At 38.5% G+C, this 26,793-nt stretch overlaps 1 protein-coding gene across 14 annotated transcripts in view; it reads left to right on the top strand.

The window, feature by feature from the left end:
* LOC141900900 (multiple PDZ domain protein-like) overlaps positions 1-26,793 on the top strand; it is a 157,633-nt gene that overhangs the window by 80,208 nt on the left and 50,632 nt on the right. For 13 of the 14 annotated variants that reach the window (XR_012618788.1, XR_012618789.1, XM_074787963.1 and 10 more), the window contains 8 exons: positions 1,706-1,794; positions 2,324-2,459; positions 2,912-3,010; positions 15,364-15,443; positions 17,704-17,877; positions 18,207-18,629; positions 19,251-19,490; positions 25,933-26,016. Coding sequence is in view for 12 of the 14 variants with exons in the window: in XM_074787963.1 (XP_074644064.1) it covers positions 1,706-1,794; positions 2,324-2,459; positions 2,912-3,010; positions 15,364-15,443; positions 17,704-17,877; positions 18,207-18,629; positions 19,251-19,490; positions 25,933-26,016 (1,325 nt within the window). In the remaining 2 variants the exon portion in view is untranslated. The remainder of the gene's footprint in view (positions 1-1,705; positions 1,795-2,323; positions 2,460-2,911; positions 3,011-15,363; positions 15,444-17,703; positions 17,878-18,206; positions 18,630-19,250; positions 19,491-25,932; positions 26,017-26,793) is intronic. The other variant, XM_074787966.1, reaches the window with a different exon arrangement.

Genomic DNA, 26,793 nt, shown 5'->3' with positions numbered 1-26,793 from the left:
TCGATTTTGTTTTGCAACTTCATTAATCTTTTGAGTCTATTTGCCACCTAGTCTAGACTAGAATAATTAATTATTCTGAACAGTTGTCTCTTAGCATTTCAGCGACTGCCTCCGACTGTGGTTCTCACTGTTAATGCGACCAAAAAATAAATGCTTTGGGGAAGTTCACTGTGACGAAAGCCACCTGCACACCAGCGAATATTGCAGTTCCTAAGCATTTAGCGCGCATTTAGCGCGGATAAAGGTCCCTGCGCACGAACTGAAAAATGCACTCGGCAAAGGGAGCTGTGGCAAGCATGTAAATGCATCATACATGCATATATGCATCATTTACTCTTAACCATTTATGAGTGACTTTTTGTCATCTCGGTTACATCTATTTGAATATAAAGGAGTCCTTGTGTATATATGACATCTATATATACATCGAGATCGAAGGTTTAGCAAGGAGAAAATAATGATTTTATCAATTCATGTAATGATCAACATTTTCATTTCCGAAGTGTATGTGCCCGCCGCTAGCATAAACTTTTTTAGTAATGACGCATGCGCATTGGTAACAAATGGAACGCAAAGTGCGCACACAAGAGCATGTTAAAATATCAAACCTGATATTTGGCAACTGGCAAAATGCTCTGGAAAAAATCACCAGAGGGCTTTTAGAAAGAGTTCCCTGAAGCATGGAGTAGAGTGTTTGTACTTAATAACTAAATGTCAATGTCCGTTAATTATTAGTTCTGCTTCTCGTAATGATTCGACCTTTATATGGTAAAAAACTGGGAAATCCGATGAAGTGAAGTCTCGTTTGAATCTTCTCTCGTCGTAGAAAAATGTGTCGATTTATAGATTTATGCGACATGTTTGGATATTTCATGATTTCAAAATTGAAATTCCTTTGCCCCTGATGATCATCATGTATTTTCCATATTGATACTAATTTTTGTAATCAGCCGCGGGAGGGCGTTCAAATCACCGATGGTAGACTAGTCGCATTTGATAGTTCCCTGAAGTATTCAACCGTAATGGTATTCCGTCGGAATCGATGACAAATCTACTCATTTGTATTCTATTCCAGGCATAAACGTAAAACCCTCTCGTTGAAGATTTCACAAATTTAAGCGATCGACTTTTCCCTCTTGCGGATGCGTTCGAATGCCAAAGCACGTTCGGATGATAATGCTTATAGTTTCGAATGGTAATGTTTTAGCGTCGAGGGATTCAGTAACTTGAGAATCATACTGATTTACAAGGCATTTGCAACAGACTGTTATTTATGAAACTATAGCCGCGTTCACACTACTATTAGTTAAACTGGTCTAGATTGGTCCATTACTGGAATCGGTGAAATCATGGACTCGAGTCCATGGTGAAATTTAGTGCAGACCAAATCAGAGTGCTTGTGCGAAATCGCTGCAGATAGTTATCACTGGTCCCGCTAGATGTCGCCTTGAGTAATATACCTGGAATTCGATTTATATCTTAATGATAGATTTAACAGCTCCTGGCTGTCATTTGTCCACACTCAAAGCATGAGTCAGTTACAAAATTTAGAAGGGACCTGGATCAGTCTTATAGGTCGATTCAAGTCGGTCCAGTCTAACATGGAACGATAACGACAAGAAAGGTGTTTGGAGTTTTACCTGCTAATGTACAACGCTCCACACTCATGTTCAAACAATCTAATGTTATTTTTTCGTCTTTTCAGAATTGTCAGGTATTTTTGTAAAAAGCGTTACAGACGGAAGCCCAGCAGACGTGGATGGTCGTATCAGAGTCAATGATCAGATTATTCAGGTAATCAATAAGGATACGTTAGTGTTCAATCGTACAGAGAGTAATAACTATGTGTAACCATGTGCTGAATGAATTCACATTTTCATTTCATGCGAAGGGTAATTCTTGAAATCCTACTGGCTAAAAATGCTTAATCGTTAAACCTTTCCGGATACTGGAGGAATTGAGTACCTGCATACACCAATTTTGGCACAGTTCCCAAAAAAGTCATGAAGTCATAGTTAATTTAACTTTTCCAACTCAATGTTATACAAAGCTTTGAACTCGGCCACTGTCATGTCACTTTTGATATGTCTTTATGGCAAAAAAGGACTGTGATGAAAATGAAAAATGTAATTGCACTGTCCACCGGATGTCATGTATTTAGATGAATGATTGATAGAGCTATCGTTCTATTAATCCGTATGAAATTGCATGTTAGGAGATAGGTTGTGCGTTGATTTAGGCACCGGATAATAATGTCTAATGACGAAATAGTTTTTTCTCACCACTTACCACAAAATACAGCATTGTTTTTTTTTGTTGCTAGGTCGATGGTCGATCGTTAGAAGGCTTCACGAATTTCCAAGCCGTTGAGGTTTTGAAAAATACTGGTCAAGCCGTGAAGTTAAAAGTCGTACGATACAGGAAAGGTCCCAAATATGAACAGCTCCAACTTTTTGCAGGTTTGTCTCATTCATCCCGCATATTTTTGTTTGCTCTGCTTAAACTTTTACAAACAGTCGCTCAGTATATTGAATTTATAAACCGACAACTGAATATTTCTATGCCTGAGGCTGTTTTTATTGAAATACGATTGTCAGTTAGTTGACTTTGCTATAACTCTCGGCTTACATCAATGCATCGTGGCATTTAGAATATGTTCGCGGTGTCTGTAACAGGTTTTCCTGTTCCAAATATGCCATTAAATGGAAAATTTGAGCTTGTATGTTGGATGACTTTGCCGACGCATTGCTATTTGATTAGCTTTTTGTGCTGTATCAGCATCAACGTATATCAAGCGAGTTCTATTGATATGCGTGAAGTGCTGCGTTTGATTGATACCGGCACATCACAACAATGACACCATCTATTGGTGAACAGTCGAACTAGCTGCAGTAGCATTCTTATTTTCCAGCACAAGCCCAGCTTCGAATGTCCAATACCGAACTGGCCCACCAGACATCTATTAATATTGATGACATTGCCTTATACCATCCTGAAAATGAAGATTACAGTAAGTTTTCCATTTCATAAACTTATTAGTCTTTGTGTGATTTTAGCATTGAATTCAGCTTTGCAATTACACCTATTTTCAAAAATACTTCCCTTTTGAGCCAGCATTGTCTAGGTTTGGCCTCATAAGAAAATCTGTTTTTGTCATTGAGAGTAAAGCATCTCAGTTCCTAAGTCATTCCAACAGAACTTGGGAAAATTTTCTCACTTCATAGAAAATAGAGTCTGCTGGGTTATATTTATAACAGTCCGATCGATAGATTTATCACCATTTGAAGAAGCATTGATTAACCTGAATTAGTTGTATGAGATCATGAGTTTTATATGAATGTGGTGTTAATGAAGGTTGTGGTAAGGTTTTCCGGTACATCTCCATTGTCTTAGATATTTTTTCGATCTTACCCTGTTATACTTTTCGAGTTGGAATTCTATTTATTCTCTACGCGAAGGTGACATTGACGCTGCTTACGTGTGCCATCCATTCACTTCGTTGATAGAGAAGGCGTATATTCATTATATCATATGACTTTTTTTGTTGATTATGTAATATTAAGTTTTTCCGCATAACAAGCTGGCCTCTTCTTACCCCAAATATGGTGCAGACAGTTGTTTAATAAAAATGATTTTTCTTGCTGTTATTTATCATTTTTTCCAGGAAATACATCATTTGATATGCTAACGAGTCTTGTTATATGATCTTTGGTATTTTGAATGGCTGATAATGGCCTCTGAAAATTTCATTCTCTTGAGACAACTTTATGTTCTTTCTCCCTAATTTGGAAATGTCAATGATGGATCTGCGTATCCAATCACAAATAGCAGCAGGGTACCATGATGACAAAATCAAAATAAAAAACGATGGAGTCTTCGAGCTGACCACCGTTAGCGAGCAAATATTAAATAAGGAAATCTTCCTAAAAATGAAAATAACGCTTGTGACTGCTAGCATTGTATCTGGTTTGTGGTAATAATGTGATTTCTCTGAAATCAATCTATCTGATGGTCGTTGGATTAGATTTATTTCCTGACCTGGCCGGTCGTAATCTGATTGCTTCCTTGTAGATTTTTTTAACGTTCTATTATTTTCTCTTGTCGTGTTGCGAAACGTGATACATCTGCCTGCCTCAGCCTGCCTTTGGGATCGCGATGTATCTCCAATGATAAACAGGAAGCAAACACAAAACGTGCAACACGATCTTTTTTCAAACTAAGCCTCAGCCTCGTGTGAAAGGGGACTAATGCGAAAACTTTTTTGGTGAAAGTTATACGAGATTTCTCTAGCGGAGTGAATCAAGTATCAGTTGACAACCTGGTTGATCAGTTCTCAGGTTTCCTCATAGATGGCAGTAGGGTAATTATAACTAATAGCTGCAGCTTGGTATAGCCCTCCCTGCCTGTCAGTCTTCATTGGTAACTTCCGTGTTCGCACAGGGATTGCTATTAAGACCCATACACCGCATTTCAGGATTTATCCTGTTTTACACAATTCATGCACAATGGTATCCGATGACCCAGGTAATTATCATTTGAAACAAATTATTTCTCATCAATTTATATCTGATTTGAAAACATTTTGTATTTTAGGTAATATTCATGTTATCATTGACCATTGAAGGGAGTAAAGTATTTTCTATTTGAAACAATCATGAAAATAATGGGGTTTTTTCTCTTAAGGTTTTGATTGCAGATAGCAAGTCAAGTTCTACCGGTGGCAAATGAGAAACTGCTATTATGTTTACTCGCTGCTTCACTAATTCTCTCGTGTTGAAAAACGTCTAATTCTTTCGATTGAGATATCGCTGATAGCCACTGGTTTTAATTGACGAAAGTCACGAATGTTCTATACTGCCTACTTGTTAAAATTGATAACCAGTCAATAGTTCTTAAAGTTTTGTCTCTTCGGTATGCGATATTGTACCAAAGATAGAAATGAAGATTTATGGTTTAAGACAACTAGAGCTCTTCGTTTCATATTGGGTATCTATAAGCTAGGATAAATCCTTTTACAAGCAATCAGAAATATTTCAAACTGGTTCCATAAAAACCAAAGCCAGAACTTTGCCGAAGGTAAAGGGGCAAACGAGTGTATTTTTCACCCTATCGTGACAGAGTTTAGGAACTCACGCAAAAGAACATGCTTGTGTGCCTGCCCCTAGCTTTAGATCCTAAATGAGATCAAGTTAATTGCAGTCCTATCCTTCCTTGCTCAGAGAAGTTTTTGACAAAAGTAGGACACATCATGATGTATCGATGATGGCAGACAAAAATCACAGAACGAGAATGTTATGTGTCTTCTAGTTTTATGTTTTCGATTGAACCGATATCAAAAGATATTCGTGAAATTAATTGAGGCTTTTCCGATATGGCGTTGATGCAGATTTGAGAAAATATCGCTTGAAGTCTGTGGAGATTTGATCTTATGTCGGTTGTAGCAATTTACATCTTTGATTTGCACAATCTGCGTTTCACCGACGATATTAGAGGGGTCAAATAAAAAGAGCTAGTTGCTAGAAAGTTGCTAGAAGTATTGATTAAATGAAGTTCATTCCGCATGAATATTACGTTGACTTCCATATCACTTGCGCAATATCGTTGATAGGAAGCTCACCGTGGCTTCGGCAACTCGGCCAAATAACGACTGTTTCTCCAATCCAAACATCGAGTGAAGAAAGCTTTCATTACAAGTATGCTCGGGAAAAGTTAATCAACGGCAAATCTGATTGCCGCCTATAAATACCAGTTGGGTGACCAATTCTCTCTTGGGGTTTGGTCACGCAGTAATTGAACTGCTTTGACATAGACCGATGATATCCTGTGTGGCTTTAAGTTGAGACGACTTGATTCTTGTTTATGACAAAAGAGGGTGAAAAAAAGATAAGGAAATGGTAACCTAAGTGGGTAGCAAACTTATTGAGGTAAAAATTTGCCCAGAAAATGGCCGCATAGCTTCTAATGCTGAAACTGGAAACATTTTGAGATGTGAAAATATCTGATAGGTAGAAATAGAAAACCTTAAAACTAATGGCTGAAAACATTTTGAATATTGAAATGAAGAAGAGAGCATTTTTCACAGTACTGTTTGCTGTTCGGTTCTGTTCTGCTTCTATGAAATGAATTTGAGCTTATTTTGTTTGCTTACCACGCGAAAGAAGTAATCGTCAAACGAACAATTTCATTATTGAAAAGAAAAACTGAACTCTCAGAAAAAGCTCCAGAGTTCAATACAATTTTCCAGATATTATTTGGATTTGTTGAAATACGAGTGTTATGTTCACTGGAGTTCAATCGCTGAATCGAATTAAGAAAGTGCTGAAAATTTTTGTTTGCGCTATTCTTCTTGTGTTCGTCGCATTTTAGATGAAATTGACTTTGACAACTCCGAGAGAATTGGATTTGTCCATAATTGGGGACGCTTTCATGCCGCAGCAGTGTCCTCATCGGCTTTCGAATAAGCCAGTTATGTCGTCGAGCAAATTTCATGCCATTTGTTAGCTTAGTCTGAAACGTTTCACGGTACTCTTTGATGTCAGAACTGAAGATTCGCATTAAGCGGTCATTTTGACCTTTTAGCCAACGCACACGAGATGTTTCGCTGACAATCCTAGAAATGAATTTACGTAGTCGCACGCGTAATCTTATGACGACAACGTAGTTACATCAAATTGGCAAAATTATAGATCTGTGGTGGATGTTATGTGTGGGCACCGTTTCAATTTGCCGCGTATTCAACGACGAAATCTATGACTGTCAGGCATCGATCAGCAAAGACGCTTCAAAAGGTAGATACAAGCGTCTGCCACGTTTTAGATTAAGGTCCCTCTAGTAACGCCATTCGGAGAAAATGACTGTAATTCACATGCGATAGTTCAATTCGTTGACATGAAAAATAGCGTGGTCCGGTGAGAATTGTGTTTTTGCATGCTGGCGCGGATGTTTCAGTAGATGTTGGAACATTGGCAGTACCAGTTGTGCGCATTAGCTCAGCTGTAAAACTTCATTAATCTGTGTACATTTCCTGCGTCACACCTTAATGCCGTACCAACATGCAGTTACGATGGGTTGTTATTATCGATGATAACCATAAGTGGTGTGGCAACTCTTATGTTTTCAGTTTACTGTTGTATGGCTAGGTTACTATGGATGGTATCAGTTCAAATATTCATAGATCAATTGTATAGATTCTGTCCGTTCTTGATCTATATTTCCTGTATCATCTCGCCATCTAAGTAGCCCCTCATTAGCATTAAGTAATAGGACAACTGGCACAGCCGAAACAATCCTGCGTAGGATGTCAAAGATAAGCCTAGTTTAGGACACTTAAGTAGGGGAAAGTAAGGTAATAGCTGCAATCACACAAGCCGATTTGGCCCTGGTGAAACTGGCCCGGATCAGACCCGAGTCAAATTTGGCCTGTGGCTGATTAGTGAGCGCGTTTTCACATAAACCGTCACTTGAATCTCAATAAATCTCAATAAACGATGCTGTGACAAAGCAAGGTGAGTCACTTCCAGAACCAGTAAGCTTTTGTATGCAATAATTTGACCTATGCTAGATTTGGCTCGGGCCTGGCCCAATGTTTTTGGTCTGGCCGAATGTGGTGCTTGTCAAATAGGCCAGTGTGAATGCTTGGTCCGGATCTGATTTGATAAAGACTGAATTTGGCTTAGGTTAAAAAATTTGTGTGATTGCAGCTAAAGATTTGAGTAGTATCCATTTCAAGAAAAGTGTGAAAGCTGCAGAAGATAGATGGAAATGCCCTGACAATATGCAGTGTCCTAATGTCCACTGGTAGAATGTATCAAAGGACAAATCTACCTGAACTGATATCAGTTATATAGTCTGTTGTTCGTAAGCTTCTTGCTTACTCCTAACTATTATTGACCTTTCCCTGCACTTAACTCACCACTTAGAAGATTGTCTAAGCATTCCGATCAGTTGCATTTCCCATTTGCATGAAAACTTTCCGCTATCTAGATCCGCAAACTCCTTGAACTTTCTTATTAGCTCAAGGTTGAGAACTTCAGTATGGATTGACTGTTTGGGATTTATCTAGTTCGTTATTGTCACGATGCGATGCGCTACTTTTCTGGTTGTTCGGATTCTCTCCATATATTTTACATCGAACGCCATGTCAATATTCTCGTCAACTGTCGCTGTGCCCTGCGGTATTACGTGGTCTACCTGTCGCATGATGGATTTCCAAGTATCCGCAGTGCATAAATCCATTCTTGGTGCGTTAAGCTCATAAGCAGATCATCAGCAATTTTCCTGCTTGCTTTTTAGAAGAAGCCCAGAGGACAAATTGTGTATATCCAACATTGCTAGGTTTTTAGTAGAGAAATTCATTTTTGCCAGGAAGAGACTGTGGTGGATGTATATGCATGTGATGCAATAAAAGCCATACAAGTAATGATGAACAAGAGATTTACTTAGCATCAACATCATCATTGAAATATGTATATTGCAATATCATAGAAGTTGTTCGTAGAATTTGATGCTATCTATTTGGAGGTAGAAAACCATTAACGGCCAATATTAAGGTTTGAAGCCCACTTAAGAGATAGAGAATGAAATTGCAAATGGCAACTAAATATCTAAATGTGAATTTTGTACGTACTCTGTCAAATATGACAACAGTACCGTTGAGCATTTCTGAATACAATGCATTTAGTGATATATTAATATGATTTGTTAAGGGTATGCCTATAATTGATAGTTTTTACTGTACTGTATGTACGTACTGCTGTATAGTTTTGAATCATATGGTCTTAATCGATTCATGAATTATTGATGGTTATTTTATTCATGGCTGTTTTTCCAGATACACTCATTAGCCATAAAGTAGTGTGTATCAAGCCGAAAAAATAGGTTTTTCAGTGTTAATAGAACAGTGATAATGATATAGGTATGCATGCTGCTGAAATAGGCTATGATCGTTGCTTATTTGTGTACAAAGCAGAATAATAAATCGGGGCCTTTTTTCTCATTGCAGCCATGTTTACTCGATTTCGGTATATTGCTCGAATGTTTTTCGTGCAATCGTAAAGCTCATTTTGAAAAAGCTCATGCTGAAGACTACAAATTTTATGAAGTTTATCGGTGTACCTCCGAGGCTCACTGCACGTACTCGTAAGACCTGTAAATGAGATTTATGCGTCTAAGGGCTCTCATAATGTGGATTGGAAAACCATCTTAGCTGGGTAGAAATTCATAATGGCTTTATCCTATTACAGGACTGGATTTAAGTCATGTTCGGGCCCATGTACGAAGCATTTTAAGGTCAGAAGAAAACACTGTTTCTTCTCCAAATGAAATCTTGCTCTCATTTTGCATTCTCGCTGCCTTGGAATTGGAGTGATAAGAGACTGGAGATGATGAAGATGACGATGAGCTAAATTGCGTCGTTAACTTAATGTAACATAAGACACGACATGTCCTTGAGTTCGCTAATGTGTTTTCGTTTTATTCGTGTCACTAAAAAAAAAAAGCCGGCAGCAGTTTCGTCATCCTTGAAGAACATACCTCTTGTTCCTTTACAAATCGGAGTCAATAATGTCAAATATCGACCCGGAATGGGTGCTTTAAACAAAGAAGATAGCTCGAACTAATTTGTGAAATGGTCGTTACTTTTGATGCGTCTTAACAGAATGTTGATGATACCAACACTGAAGTGGATGATAATCCATTCATTTCAATACGAGCTTGAAATTCTAGCTGTTACACTCAATATTTCCACTGCATCTTAAAATTGTCACATCACATGAAAATCGTGATTTCAAACTACATGCAGATTACATTTGTAATAAACAGGGCCAACAGAATGTTAGTACTAATTAGAAATGTTGACTGAATCTTTTCGATATCTATGTTAAAGTTAAATCAAGAATGAGATGCATGTGAAAAATTTGAACATTTTGGAAAGGGAAATATTTCGAAAAATTCAGAAAAATCAGACGATTTCTATGTAGTGTTCCGTATAGACTGTATATGTTCTCCTTACTCTGGGTTCTGCTTTGACCCCCAGATAGTTCATAGTACCTGTACATGTTCATAGTCCAGTGGCAGTCATTGATTTGAATATGCTAATTACAGGTAAAAATTGTTACATCGTCTTGAACATGTTTAACTATGCAATTCTTCAATAAAACCTTATCCAAAATGAAGAAATCACGTTTGGTGTAATGTCCCTTTTAAAATTTAGGTTGAAAATTCTGTTTTTGGTATGAAAAAATATGAAAAAATTTCAGTCATGAGCTTGCATCTCATCCCTGTAAAATGCAAATAATTAAGTTTGACTGCATAGATTTATAGCTAACTCACAACAGTGGATATCAAATTTTGCAGATGTTGTTTTCATGTAGTTTTAGTCACTTTTTTCGCACGATAAAGATATCGTTTTGCTGTATTATCGATTTTGAATTGCGACTGAAATACCAAACCTAATTTGATAGATATTGAGTCATCTTGTTGTGTAAACTGATAGGCAGATTGATACAGCCACAATCATGACGCTCCTCATGCGGCATAATCTTTCTGCGACACAGCGGCCCGACACAGTACCCGGTAATAGAAGAAAATAAGTCCTTCTTCGCATGTTACGTTTTATGGTGGTAATTTTGCTGTCGCTTTCCAACGCTAACTCCAAGAAATGGATCTGAAGAAGAAACCACTTACAACATTTTAGCCGATGAATTTACGCGCATGCATTTTCCGCCGCCGCAGACGACCGCGTCGCGGTAAGTCGGCGCTAAATGCAACTAGGGTTGGCGAGCGTTCCCACGACGTGGCTTTTCTAATCTCATCGGATTGCCTGATTGACGGGACAGTTTCCCGGCAACTATCTCGTATCATAGCCCGGGTGTCAAGACGAGGGCAAACATAACGCTAGACTATAAAATATGAGAAATTGATTTATTTCCCGTCATTCAATTTCCGTCTTCGTTTTTAGCGTATACAGGGATCAATGAATCGATTATCTCGTGGATTCGCAGTCGACGGAAATGCTGTTATCGCATTGTTGCGGGTTGATTTGCACACCCGATAACAATGTACTCATGTACATTTTTATAGCTTGTCATTTTCTATTTAAGAGTCATCTGCCGGAGATTTTCATGCGCTGCACGCGCGGCTTCGATTGAAAGCTATTAAATGCTTATTCATCAACCCACCCCATCTATATCTCTGTATCTCCGCAAAAAAACTGACTTTAATCATCGAAATTCATAAAGTCTCCCCGAAGGCTGTTTGTCATTTTCACGATGCATTGTAAATGGCAGAATTTGTTAGATAACAATTACGAAAATAGTTTGATCGAATTGGTAGTTTCAGAGCTAATAGAACAAAAGCCTGCAGGGAATGTGCATCTTAATCATTAGCGGAGTCACAGAGTACATGGTGCGATGTGTTCACGTGGTTAGATTATGTGAGGCCTACTTGCAACTTTTTCCGTACAGTAACAAAAACCCTGGCTTAGTAAGCGTGGAGAGTGATTCTGCATCGAAAACCGACCTCCCGTAAAAACGCGTATTTTCTGGCAAGAGAACACAGAGCCATGTATTGTGATACATTGCATTCAACCAGGGGGATGAATGTCGTTTATTCATGCTTTTTATCTGTTTTGTCACCTGTTTTTAACCTAAGCTATGAAAAAAAACATTGGTATATAGACAGTTGTAGTGGTCAGATTTGACGCTCACTTTTAACAGTATACAGGGAGGATATTATTTCACTCACATTAGTGGGGAACTAGTTAGTAAGTTGTACGCTGAATTGGCTGAATTCAAATTACCAGTAAGATGTGTTAACATAGAAAATACATGAAACACCTTGAAAATGCTACCAATATCGGCATAACTGAAGGAGGCTTATTAACCCTTTCAGTGCTGACTAATTAATACCCTGAAGTACTGAAGATTATTTGAAAATTTTCGAAAAAGTTCCACCCCGGTGTAATGAATAATGGGCATACCATGATAATGTGTCTATACCGCGCCATGGTAATATTGGTAGTTACTAATATTTAGCCGTGTATGACAGGTCTTGCCATCTTTCATTAGAGATAAAAAAACTGATTACAAAATACATCGATACACCGCAATGCAGTGTACTAGGGAAGTCTATCACCGATTTATAGTCCGCACTGAGGAGTAGACGTACTGAAAGGGTTATGAGTTGAATCACGCGTAAACGCTACTCACTCTGTAAGCGCGGTATTCTGGCAAATTCAGCACTACATAAGTACCATACTTCGTGAGCCCAGAATCTCGTGTGAACAATTAATATGATGGGCCACTTGCTGGGACAAGGCTTATTTGATTTAAGACCAGTCTTAGTGCATTAATATTGTTCTGTAGCCAAATAGTAATTATTTAGTATAAATTAAAGGATTAAAACAATTTTGGTGATGAACATGATATAGAGTCTAAGTCCAGAGTGCTTCAACGTTGCCAAAACCATCCCTTTTCTATAGTCTATGCCGAACAAAACATTGTATTTTGGAGAAGCTGTCTTTACTACGAGAAGTACTCAAGTTTCACTACTGATGGTAGTTTTTCCTGTGATGATGAATATTTCATGTGGTATGGGATGAGCTTCCAAGGTGCTCTACCATTTACACATGTGAATCACACCTGTAGAACCACTATTTGTTATACTTAAGAGTGTTGATTGCTTTCAGTTCACTGGATTTTGTTAACGGCTGATGTTGGTGATGTGATGAGTGCTTGGAAACGAAAAAAGTTTTGTGCACTGAAAACTGATGGTGTTTGACAATTGGTCTGAAACTCTTTTATTATGCATGGTACTGTATAAGAACTGATTGTCAAGAGATTTCCTGATGACATTTGCGACAATAAGTTGCATTCTAGGTTATCCCCATAGGCTGCCTTTCTGTGCATTTCCTCCCATCATTACCCAGCTCATGTTTTATGATGACAGCAACACTATTGATAAAGCCTTACTTCGAGATTTTCTGCTAAAAGCAAAAACAACAGGAAGAGTGGACGCATTTAAGCTAGTTTCCAAGTAGTGGATGTCGTTTATGAATTAAAAAAATGGATAAATATGCTTTGCAAACATCTAAGGCATCTTTCCTAATCAACAATACAGTTGATATGTGCTAAATATAGTGCTAATCGCAATTCTCTTCATCATACTGGGTAGCAGAAGAACGATATGAATAGAAGGAACCCCTGTATAGCTTCTTTTCATTTTATATGATTCAGCAGTTCTTCTACGAGCAGTTTTTCCCCACCGGTAAGCAGCTGGATTATGCCTGGCTGGTTAGCAGATTAAACCATAGATGTTACACTTCATCCGAACTTCTGCGGCTTTGTAGATTTTATGTTATTTTCTACCTGAACAATCGAACTATTTTCTATCCATAGCTGTTCGCCATCAATTTTAGACTCTGCGCTATCTTTTCTCATTTACCGTCTAGTGTAAAGGTATTTTGTCTTGCTAGACCTTCTGGGACTACGAGCCTCCAGCAATCGTCAGTAAAAGTTAGATTGCTTGTATATTAAGATTGATAATGATCATCATCAAGTAATGAATGCATGTTGCACTGTAATCCTTTCGAAGCCTCCCAGGAACAGACATTTTACTTCAATTTACCTTGCATGCAGATACCATCAGTCAAAGACAACAGTAAGGTTTTACAAAAGCCGGCAACGCACTGGTAATTTTTACTTCAAACTCACTCATTTTTTCAGTGAATGGATATGAAATGATTTTCATCGATATTACAGATATTGATATCATCCAAAATTCATAAGGTCTTCATAAATCTTTGGTATCATGTATTATGAGGTCCAGAAGAGTATTCATTTGCATGGTCAGGACATCACTGTTTTTCATTCAAAATCTCCTGAATGAACCTGGGTGACTAATCAAACCATGGACTCATTTTAGAATCCATGATCAAACCAAGGTCTGAGCTATTTCACTAAATGCTGTATGCCATTTCAAGACTGATGTCATATTGTTATAAGTAACCATATTGGCTGGGCCTGGATAGGTCCTGACTTTGGCAACAAGTCCCTGTACCCAGTTCCTCAGTTGACTACAGTCTTATAATGAAATGTAGTTCATTACCAGGTATTTGTCCTGGTCCACAATATGAATGAAAATTAGTTCATTTTCTGGAAACTTTTGGAAGTCGTTAAGCTCACAGCTGTGGAAGTGGAATAGTGTCACTATCATATCTAATGTCTATCTCGTCGATAAACATGTGAATGATTCCGTTTCAGTAGAGAGCTAGCTGATTCCATGTGTTTGTGAAGAAATGTTAGCAATCATTTGAAAAATCTGCGGGATTTACTACTGTCAGTGTGATAGTCAATTCATGATGGATCATGACAGTGTTACCATAGTAATATCTTCCTTGTTTCTCTGGCTGATTATGTTTTAAAGCTTTACCTATAACAGTAATAGTATGTCAAAAGCAATCTTCCTGCCTACACACATGCTCGTGGGCAATTTGCAATTCTTGAATCAATAACTGATTTAAATTCTGTAAATTCGACCGCCAATCACACAACTATATCTGTACTTTGATGTCCGATTTCAAAATCGAACCCTTGTTTCATTCCCAGCAAGTGTGCTGGGTTTGTAAGCGACACCAAATCAAACGAATCATACAAAATGAACCAATCAAGTAAATCAAACAGAATCAATCCCTATTTTTAAAAGATTTGAAAAAAGTGATGGACTTATCAAAATGTACTGGAAAAGAATATTATCGTATTTTAACGTAGTGTGCATTCTGGGTTTTAAGCAAGTGGTAGACCATTCAGTTGTTGGTTCAATATGAATAAGATTCTGTTTTAAGTAATGTGTTAATGGTAAAGCCACTCTGAGGACCGAAACAGTTGGCCTTCACATTAAGCAGCAATCATATCCCTTATAGTAAATCCATGTACTGTCCTGCTGTAGGCTAACCAACAAATCATTTTTGCCTCATATTTTCGTATTGAGAATGGTCTGTGGCACAGTCATGATTACTATCAAACTGAAATGTTATATTTCCTTCTTTTTTTTTTAATGTCACTGTGATACGACTTTCTATTCCAGACATTATTTGCTGCATATTCATACCCTAATGTATTAAGAATGTGTGCCTCGCCATGTTGTGTGAGGCCAAACTTTTTTTGTGGAATGCTTTCACTTATATTGTTTTCATCATATTAGGCACTTTTCGATTTTGGCCTTCTGGAAGAATTATATCATTGCATTTGGAAACGGCTAGAATTTTTCTGCCATTTCTGCTAATTCCAAATAATTCCTAGAGCATCATCAAAAAGACCTAAGATTTTGTTACAGGTTTATATTTAAAAAGATATATTGTACTTTTAGGTGGTGAATTGACTCCAGATATTGAACTCGGTCTGAAGACGCGGTGGCAAGTAGTTGTAGGTGATGAATATGATATCGTGGTATGTACGAAATTCAATTAATATCCACCTGGGCCCGGTTACGTTCAAGTATATCGCATGAGAGACGCTTTCCTGACAAATATGAATGAACTACGAGCGCTGAATATGTCAATATCTGTTCGAATCCAAGTGAATTTGATGCGATTAATTAAACGCGGTGAACGATTTGTAAGAAAGTTATTTATCGATCAATTGCGTCAGCACGTTCTCGCAACAAGTTGCCGGGATATCAGATATATATCTGAGGTTTGCACTTTCTCCGCGCCGATGTCGATATGTTGACATCGATATGCATACATACATCGACATCACGATCAGCAATTACATGCTTATAATTGCATCTTAAGACGTTCTCGATGACAATGCAATCTCGGCGCTGTGGCGATGATGATCTGTTGTCCGTTATTTGTGTTGAAAGGCTAGCTTATGTAGGGCTACGACTCGACGGATATCGTTGTAACTGAGGTTACCGGCAACTAGCCGGAACAAGCAGCATACGGTATGCCTGTAGTTGCCTTCATATCCGCCCGAAATAAGCGAGTTTATGATGCAACCCGATGCCTACATCAGAAATGAAATTACTTATATGTATGTATGTATGTATGAGATTATGGAAATGGATTCATGAACTCCTTTTGGTTTGTTTTGTATATTTGATTGATACTTTATTTTTCAAACACAAACTAAATGCTAATTGAATGGCTTATGATACAAGCTGTCACCTTTGTTTGATGTCACATTTCAGTTGGTCACATGACCATCTACAGTTGGTTCATTTGCGCGTGAACATAGCAAACATCAGCGGGGAAGCAACTGGCGGGCGATCCTATCCCGCTAGTTACTGGAAATAAAGCGCAGCCGACATAAGCTGGGCTTCGATCGCGTTTCTTCTTAGTTGCATCGGTACCCATTGCAGCCTGACAATAGATAGCCTAGCCTTAACACGCACACACATAAATAAATTACTGACCGCATCAGTCGCGTATTAGCTCGTAATAACAGATTATTGCCGATGATATACGACTATGAAATTGGTGATTGGATCCTCCGCTATGTATGAAATCGTGTTATTTGTGAGCTCACGCTGTCATTAATATTGTATGTACATATTGCCCGTCCTGTTCGCTGTGTATTTACCACCGGTGACCATAAACTAGATTGTTCCAATTGTGTCAACGATCTCTCGTCATCAGTTACATATATTATAGATATATACATATATATGTATAAGACTCCGTTGTCAGGACAACTTCTTTCAATGTGATATTATGTTTCTTCGCTTGCCACTTTGATATCTCGACTCTCACTGCAGACCACGCAATAAATTACTCTTCGACGCGGGCGCGCGCCGGATCGTGATAGTTAAGTCGACGAACGACGGAAACAATATTTCTTATTTCGACCTACTTCATTAATTCGATGAATATCGTTGTCTATTTCGGTTATGATTTCATCGCGATCAGTTTGCTGTCTTTGCGTTCAGGGTGATGAGTGGGCAACTTGTTCTGGTTGCACCTTCGCGTCATTCGCAGTCTGTTATCATGCACTGAATTAATGAGAATCAGCGGAGGAATGCTCCTCTAGCGATGGCTGCATCCCCCTCTCCCTCGCCCCGGTTTGTGACATTAAGGTTATTTATATGCGGATGATCATTACGATATTTTTGTATACGAAACATTTAATTTCCGTGTCGTGATTTAAGCTTGTTCGGCATCCCTGATCGTCATCACCAGGGTTCTGGAACAATCAATCGAAGTACTCGAGGCAGAAAATTAGCGCAATTAAAATTTCCGAAAATCAACAAAATCAACGTGGCTTGATATTTCTGTTATTATCGTTTGTCGTAACTATTATGGCTACAAATTGCGGTATTCGTTCGTTCATTCTTGCGGTAAATGCTGCCATGAGGAAGAGCTGAATTTCAATTAGTCGACTAGTCATTGTCGGTTTTACGTCTTGATTAGTGAAACCTATGCAAAGTCTCGTACGCTCCTCTCCCGTGAAAAGTTTAATGGGGTTTACTGCCGTAATGCGAATCGAGTGCAGTTTTTCGATTTCAGTAATATACCCTATAGAGTCCCTGAAACGATGTGATAAATGCTAAATTTTACTCTCGAAATATATTTTTTACAAAAATCTTCCTCTCCCTTTTATTTTCTATCCAGGAATCACCTATGGGGTATTCTCTCTTGACCCTTAGAGATGTTTCGAATCGTGATACGTAAATCAAGGTCATCAAGATGTATTATGTTTTTTGTAGGTTGCTCAACTGTCGAAGTTCCGCGAGGGTGGCGGTTTAGGGATTAGTTTAGAAGGAACTGTAGATGTAGAGAATGGTATTGAAGTCCGCCCACATCATTACATTCGATCCGTGCTTAACGATGGCCCGGTGGGTTTGAATGGCAGGTTGCAGAGCGGTGATGAATTGCTGGAGGTAAGTTAGAGATTTTTCAGCATCGCTGAATTTAATTCAATCTCATTAAAGGAGACGGTAGAAATACCTGATATACCCAGTCGTAGTCGACCATAAACCAGATTTCATTTGTCGGCCATACATAATCATGAGCCTCTCCAGTTATAGATCCATAATCATGATAGTCGAGAAGATTTTAAATATCCCTGTAAGATGAATATACAATGATGATGGATTAACCTGCTAAAGCTATTTCACATGCTGGGTGACCAGTGGGTTCATTTTCAGGTTGTCATGCTGTATATTGGTTCATATAAAAGAATGAGATGATGATGATTTATTTTTTTCAGGTGAACGGACATGGGTTGTATGGCTTGAATCATGTAGAGGTTGTGACTATACTCAAAGAACTGCCGCAACATGTCCGTATCGTCTGCGCTCGTCGTAAACTCGCTCAATCCGATCTTCTCTATGCACACACTGGTGATCCTACGTTCTTCCAACCATCTCAGAACTTTTCCCCGTCTCATGAGGCGACCGACTCGAGTGAAAGTGGAGGCGGTGGCGCCGGTTCTGTGTCCACCGATCGTTTAGTAAAAGCTAAATCGGAACAGTCGCTGGCGACACCAGCGGCTGCGGATATCACGTTGAACAAAGGCAAATCGCGGTCGCTCGAACCGTTGACCGGTCTCGCGATGTGGAGTAGCGAACCAGTTGTCATCGAACTTCAGAAGGCAGAACGAGGACTAGGGTTTAGCATACTTGACTATCAGGTATGTTTTCAACTGACATGAGCCACTCTCCAGTCATATCATCCTCCCCCAGCAGGAATTCAAACCTGAGGCGAAAACCCAGGATTTCTGATTGGCTAATAATGACATCATCTTACCTGGGCATGTACCCGGTAGCTGTGCACTCGGGCTAGAGTTGCAGAGTTTCGTTGCCAGTCTCGATGCCATCAGGTTTGAATCCCTGCCAGGGGTGTTACAGTTTTCGGAGAATGCTTTCTGTCACCTAGAATAGAATCCTAATTGATTTTCCTCTCATATTCTATAAATTGCTGGTAGATTAAGATGTCACTGCCTATGAATCACGATATCTTCCCTCCTTGTATTTTGATCCATCTTAATTTTCAATTATCCTTCGAGAGATTGTCGTGCATATATGAATATGTAAGCGACGTAATTAATAAAGACATCGGATTGACACCTGATTAATTTCGCATTCATTAATTCAGATCCTTTGAGATCAAATTATGCCTAGCAGCAGCGAGATGTAGTCTACTAATTAAAAAGATCGAAAGAAATAAGGTTCAGGTTAATATAATAAAGTTGCTTAGCCCTACCTTTGTAACGGCCTCTTGATATCGCAAATGTATTGTTCTTGTTTTGAAGGACCCGATGAACCCTGCAGAAACTGTGATAGTTATTCGTAGCCTGGTGCCCGGTGGTGTCGCTCAGCTTGACGGCCAACTTGTGCCCGGCGATCGGCTGATTTTCGTAAACGAAATCAATGTCGAACACGCTACGCTTGACCAAGCTGTGCAAGCATTGAAAGGTGCTCCAAAAGGAATCGTCCACATAGGTGTCGCTAAACCGTTACCTGTGCCGGATAGCTTCCTGATTGATGAACAGGTGGGTACTACAATGATTTATGCCTCTGTATCTAGAAATAATGTCTGCATTATGGATCATCGGAATTTGCTTTTATGAATTTTGATGTGTATGTGACCGATTATTTCTGGTGTTGGTTGCTTGTTTGATAATGTGTTATGACATTAGTGTAAACACTGATGGTTTCATATTTCGTTGTATTACGATGTTGAAATAACCGGTGAATGTTGTTTATAGCCTTTACGCATGGCAGATGACACTTTTAGAAGAACATAGTGAGAGAACTTGCGGGGTGCATGGGAACACACAATAGGTACAATACAAACATCATCATCTATGCGTTGATGGTGTTTGTAAACAGTTTTGTCACTTGCCTGCATTTGACATTTTGGCAAAAAAAGTTCACATTGGTTCATATAAATGTCAACTGTGTAGAATAAAGGGTTGTAGGATAGATGTTTAGATAAAAGATGATCCTTCCTTGTGGGCATTCCAACCTGATAGTAGAAGACGCCTCTGAGTAGAAGGAGGAGAAGGTAGTAGTTGTAGAATGGCCACGGAGTCAAATTTGGCCCATGCCTAATAAGAGAACGCATTCACATGCAAACCACTCACTCGATACTAAACAATGCCTGAACAAAGCAAAGTGAGTCACTCCCAGAACCAGTTGCAATTCACACTCAATAATTTGACCTGTGCTAAAATTTGGCTCAGCCATTTTCAGACGGGCCAAATTGGCACTGGCCCATTTGGCACTTGTCTGAATAGTTGTTCCCGGCCTAGTTTGGCCCGAGCCAAAAATGGTTGTGTGATCACGGCTTATGACACTCAAGCCATCAGGTTTGAATCCTGGCAAGGAGGGATGATTAGATAAGGTGTTATTGATTTGTTGCGGCACTATTCCCAGATTTTCGCCATGTTGATTGACGATAAAACCACTCATCAAGATGCATTAATATTTGAAATTCAAAGGCGTTTGACTCAATGTCATGGCGGGTACTATGAAGTGTTGGATTGTATTGTTTTTGAAGCATTCGTGAGTCAGGTTTTAAAGCCATTGACAGCTTACCTAGATGCATTAGCGGCATGAAAAGCTTTCACCTCAGGTACATAATGACATACACAGCGCATGCGATCGTTTAAACTGCAAACACTGCAAGCAAACACTGATCAAGACTTCGCTACCTATAACCATGGACGTATAATCTAGTTAATACGTCCATGCTATAACCGACTTATTGATTCTGATGCACGAGCTCGAAACAATGCTATAAATATATGAAAGTATTTACAGAACAGGGTGTGGCTCTCTGGACTGGAGCTGACTGATAAGTGATGCTATAAGTCTTCATCATTGTTGATTAAAGCTTAACACCGCGTACATGAACAGTTTTTTTATTTACTGAATGGATATATCCATGACATAACGTACATATGTAGAATTCAAAGGATTCAGTGATATCCTTTTTTGGATTAAACGACATTCAGAGTGAATGACAGCCAAAAGGTGTGCTAGGTAGGTTCGGTTTTAAGCATACAAGTCTTATTGGGGTAAAAACGGGCAACAAAGTTAAATGGAGATGTAGAATATTGAAGGATTTGAGTATTGGCGGTAGGACAACTAGAGGGAAGGATGATAGTCCAAGTGTGTGATCCGCTATTAGGCACAGAACAGGCCTTTACTAATATAAGATAATGAAGCATAAATAGAGGAAGGTAGAATCAAAATAACAGTTATTTCATTCAGTCACTATGTTGTTTTATGCTGTTAGTCTGAAGTGTTTGAATGGGAAGCATTTTTATGTAATTATTCATCGTGATTGTTTACTGATGCGAAGGCTCTCAGTCTGATATTGGAAACTGATATTGACGAAGTAGTCGTGATTCGACACTTAATTTACATTATTTTTCACAACTACTTCTTCTACTGATGTTTTATACAGTATCCTACTATGACTCCACGACGCCATATCTCATATTACTGAGTCCATGATCAGAAATTTCCATCTCCCAATTGATATTGATCTATCATGATTTCAAAGTGATTTCAAATTTTGTGTTCACATGTACAGTCATGATGTTTATTTCCTGGCAAGCATAGAATATGGTAAAAAATGACTAATGGTTATTTCCCTTGATTTGAGTTAATTCTCAATCCCTTGAATGATTGTGAAGGCTATTAATCTTAGCCTTGTAGCTATTTTCATTATAAAAGCTTTTCATGTAGGATTTCTGGAATCTTAAACCTATGCACTGTTTCGTTCTGTTCCTTTTAGAATGCCTTTCTTATAAACACAGTTGCATTTGCACACTAATCAGTTTTACAATGTTGCATTAGTGAAAAAACTTACTAAAATTTTAGATTTGCAATGCGCAAATGACTTGACTGTTTCGTTTCTCAGACGACGACAAAATTCTCAGCAATATCAGAAAAAACTTGAAGGAGATAATTTTTGAATTATGCAAACACATTGAAACGAAAGTGTTGTATTGCTCCTTCAAACCAAGCCCGTTAACGGGACGGGACTTTCATCATTATTGAACTGGAGTATCAGTTGGTGCTGATACTTGTTTGTTGAATTTGCCAAATCAAATTGTTCCCAGAGCAGATTGAAGGGCGGATTAAGATGATTACAATCAATAAATGTCTACTAGCGAATGCAATAATCGATGCAGTGCATTAAAACTAATCTAATCAGTGGACCTGTAACTACTGCTAGTGTGGCGAGAGTGGTCAGTCCACCTTCTCAGTCTGTGTGCACAAGTCAACCCTTCGTAATTATCTCCGTTTCATATTCCAGTAGCACTTAAAATGTACACATACCCTCACTGCTTTTCCCTATGACGTTAATTATGTATCAATTAGCAGAATCTGGAGAGTTTCAGCACTCGGGGCTGTCTCATACTCGGGGCTGTCTCATTTCGACTGCCTCTCATATCTCGCCCCTAGATGGTGTCTGCCACCTTAATTGCTGAGCTGAAATAAACTATCAGCCAATGATGCCCTGAGTGGCCCAAACGAACTATCAGCCACCGACATCACATCATGTGTCTCTTTTCTTTAAGAGCACTCGGTGATGTCTGCTCTAACAGGGTATCATTATAGACGAATAACTAACTGTATATAAACTAGAAATTAGCCAAATTTCTACGCGAATATGTCGATATTAGGATGATTTTCTCAATAATCAAGTAGACTTGTGCAAAAAGATGACAGACGTTTTCATTATCATTTTCAATTCCTTTCGATAAAGCTTCAAGATTCATAAGCATCCTTAGATTGTCCAGGGGTATTTATTGAATATTGTGGATAATGTATACCACTATTCAAATGCAAAATTATTTGAGAGTGGATTCTGAAAAATATTGGCTTTAAATCCTTTTAGAGTCTATGGTTTTCATGAGCTTTGTGGACAGGTCCTGAGTTGATATTTTAAGTTACTTAAGAGTTGGTTGCTATATTTAGAAATTTTCTAAGCTCTGCCAATAATGAAGGATGTATGTGGGGGTTTTACAGTTCCTTACAGGAAATTGATGGCCCTAGATATGTTTAGGGTGGAAGAAAGGTTCTGAAATATATTCTTGTTTCCTTCAAGTATCTATCGCAATCCTCTTCTTCATGTTTATCTAATAAAGCATTCGTTTGCCACCTCTAACCCTGCCTGTAGGGGTACCTACCCTCTCTGGGTGCCTATAACATTTACCGCATTTTTCCTATGAGAATTTTTCTAATCTTCAACTAAACCTCAGTCGCGCGTGCCGTGGATTTGTAACATTCTGTTCCATAATATTTTGAGTTTCTGTACATAGGATTACGAGGAAATAATCTATCAACCCGAAGCTTTCTATTACGGCTCCACTGATCACTTTGCACTACCTCCTCACACTGCTGCACCACCTCAACATTACACGCGCACCGATTATCAACAGTCTTACTACGATAACAGACTGTACGATGACAGAACAATATTTGACTACTTTGCACAGTTCCGCGAAGTCGACGAATACCAAATACCAGAGTACGCGGTCGCCGAGTCGGAACATGTGCAGCCATCGCGCGCTCTGCGACCGGATGAGATATATTCACCTTGCGATCAGGGAAAACTGTCGGCGTTCGACAAGAATCTCCTGCGTATGGGCGTGCACGATTATTCATCCAGCGAAAGTTCGTCTCAAGATTTCGACCGGTTGATGCCACCGGTGATTTACGAATCGAACGAGGTTGGTTGGTTTGTGTCTCCGCGATGCGTCTTTAACCCTGCGAAACATATTTCGCTACATACGTATATATATATATATACCGATAACGATAAATATAACAAGGCGTCGCTAATAACAAAGAATGTATCGGACTAATCGGTGGTGGCTTCGTAACGATTTGACCAGGCACGATGACAGTGGCGCCTCTCGATGACATCCTCGCCGCGCTTCCGATTTCGTTCGCACAATTTTCTTTTTTTCTTCCACACGATCGAAAGACTATTTATCTCCGCTGGCGATGCGCTATCTAACAATGATTAATAATAGTATGCGTCATGCATTTTTTTTGCTTACATCGGATTCGGCAGTCTTATTTATTACAAGTATTAACGATGATGTGGTCGCGCATTTATCACAAGAATGTGGTGGTTTTAGCTCGGAAGGTGTCGCTTCTGTATATATACTAACTATTAATTCGATGTTTTCATTTTTGCTGTGATATTAACTACTTACTGTTCTGGTGAATCTAACAGCTTTTTATTAACTCTTTGTTTTGCATGTTTTTTCCACTGTTCTTTTCTGTAGCCACAATATAGTCCACCGCGCCCAGTCAAGTTTAAGATTGACCGAGACGCGTTAAACAAGTTTAAGAAACCTGAAGAGGTCTTAATTTTGGAACCGTACGGCATCGACCAGGTATAAACGTTCATTTTGTGGTGAGCGATTCAAATCATTATCAGTTGGAAATGTATCCAGTTTGTCAAATTTTCATAGATCTATCACCACAAAATATTAAGAATTTTATCCAAATTTATTACTTGTCCTTTATTATGATCTATGCATCGGAAAAAAATTGAGCTCGACTAAAACTCGTGGAGGAAATAATAAGTTTAAATTCCGCTATGTATTAAGTTCAAAAGACTAAAAGCGAATTTTGTTTATCAAAAGACACAAAAAATTTCGAAGTGTGTTTTCTTGATTTTAATTTTTGATAAATAAAATTTGATTTTAGTCTTTTAAACTTTATATATAGTGAGTTATGAACTTATTATCTGGCTTGAAATTTGAAATTTGATTAAGGTTTACCTTATCATGGTGGTAGGAGGTGCAAGATGAATATCGTTTCTATTCTCTATTTCCACATGAGCAAATATTGCAGATTTTAATATTGTGCATCGTTTCCTCTTGTATTCACTGTATATCATAACTGTTGTTGCTTTGCTGTAGAAATCATGCAGTAGCCGTAGCGTTGTTGTTAGCGCAAACATTGTGCTCGATGTTCCAAAGACTAAACCAAAAAAGATACCCCCACCCCTGTTGCCAAAACCTCGTATTCGCCTCAAAGCATTACGACGGGTCTTCGAGGTAAAACGTTTTGCCAGTATTTGCTGCATGCTGCCCTGCCATTTTTTTGGTCATGCATGCATGAACACGAAATTTGGATGATCATTTTTCAATTCAGCAAATACTACTAAAAAAGGTCTGTTACTGTCAGAAATGCCTTGCGTAAAATAACCTTATTGTTGAAGTCTTACTAAAGCATCTTACTTAAGCAAATTGCCATTCATTGCACCTTAATTTTTTTCAAAAGTTTAACATGTTTAATCATTCATTTTATACATATTTATATCTAAAGGGTTCACATTTTGGGTATTTTAAGCCAAGTATATTCCTAGCAAAATTCAGCATTTGGAGTTTTACCATTTGTTACTGGTGCGCTGCTCTCTTACAGTGGCCTTACTATTACCGTATTTCAATCATCTTTTCTATCATGTTTTTCAATCAAGCTGAAAGTAAAACTCGTATTTTCAATTATCGGAAATGAAATGCTTGTCAGATGGTCATGTGCAAAATAGCTATGGCTGAAGTGTGAACCCATGTTAGAAATCATTAACTTCTTTCACGTACTCCATTAAACTCAACGCACACTTTATACATAGAGATTACCATCACAGTTATTACACATGTATGCAAAACAAATTCACAATGTCCATCTGCTGACAAAAACCAGTTCATATATAGCAGAATATTGCTAGCTGTTCCTTTCATGTTCAGATGATAGTTATAAAATGTACCCGTTAATGGAAATATTTCAAACATATGGTGAAAAATAAAACTGGTGCAGTGTGTTCTAGAATGTATATAGCAGTCAGTCAGTCTAATCTGTCAGATGGCGGAAGACCATTTCGCGGACAAAATAATCAAATCTATGTCGTTCTCGATGTTTGCATTAATTTTGCCATTTGTATCTGTTTGTTGACAGGACGAGAACAGTCTGCCATCACTTCCATCCACTCTTCCGCCTGATGCTGCTTACAGATCACTGCGACAAGAAGAAGAAATCAAGGTATGCGCCCACGCAAGATATTTGGTGTCGATGGACTCGTGGTCGATGGATCACTGACGTTTATTCCCCATGAATGATCACGCTTCAAAGCGCTCTAGTTGCGCAGGATAAATCAATATCCCAAATTTTTATGAGTAACCCTTAATTGACCTTGTTCCTTGAGGATTGATGAGTTGGAAAAATTGCTTAGAAGCAGTCCGACAGTGCATGGTATCATCTGTAGCTTCATATTGATTATGATATATCGTATCTTCAATCAATATCCTGACCATTAATTGGCCTAGTTCCAAAGGGATTGATTTGATGATTTGGAAAATCTCTATGAACCAGTGTTGTGGCAATAAAAGCCTACATCTAGGGATGGTTTCAAAGACCAGTATTAACTTAAGCCCGGCTGACCGGGGTTAACTCAATTTGATAGTCAACTGATTTAACCTCCCGGTTAATACTAGTAATACATGTACTAGTCTATGAAAGTGAACTCAAGAACTTCATGAACACCCAAGTAACCTTCATTGATATCATTCCCACATGATTGATATCGGAGATGCTAGGTCATGGGTTCAAACCTAGCACACTACCATAGCATCCCTGGGCAAAATGAATATCCTCATTACTTCTGTGCAGCATTTTTGGCAAAAAATGGCAGAGATTGTTGTTTAAAAACTGAAATCGCTATGAAGAACCAGTTTTTTTTTTCTTAGAATAACATATTTACATTTACATGATAGGGAAAAACAGAACTTGCCTAAATCAATCTTCATAGGATTTTGGGTG

Source organism: Tubulanus polymorphus, chromosome 2 (assembly GCF_964204645.1).
Source record: "Tubulanus polymorphus chromosome 2, tnTubPoly1.2, whole genome shotgun sequence".
NCBI classification, from domain to species: domain Eukaryota; kingdom Metazoa; phylum Nemertea; class Palaeonemertea; order Tubulaniformes; family Tubulanidae; genus Tubulanus; species Tubulanus polymorphus.
The sequence above is the reverse complement of the archived record's forward strand: the minus strand, read 5'-3'. Positions and strand labels throughout refer to the sequence as shown.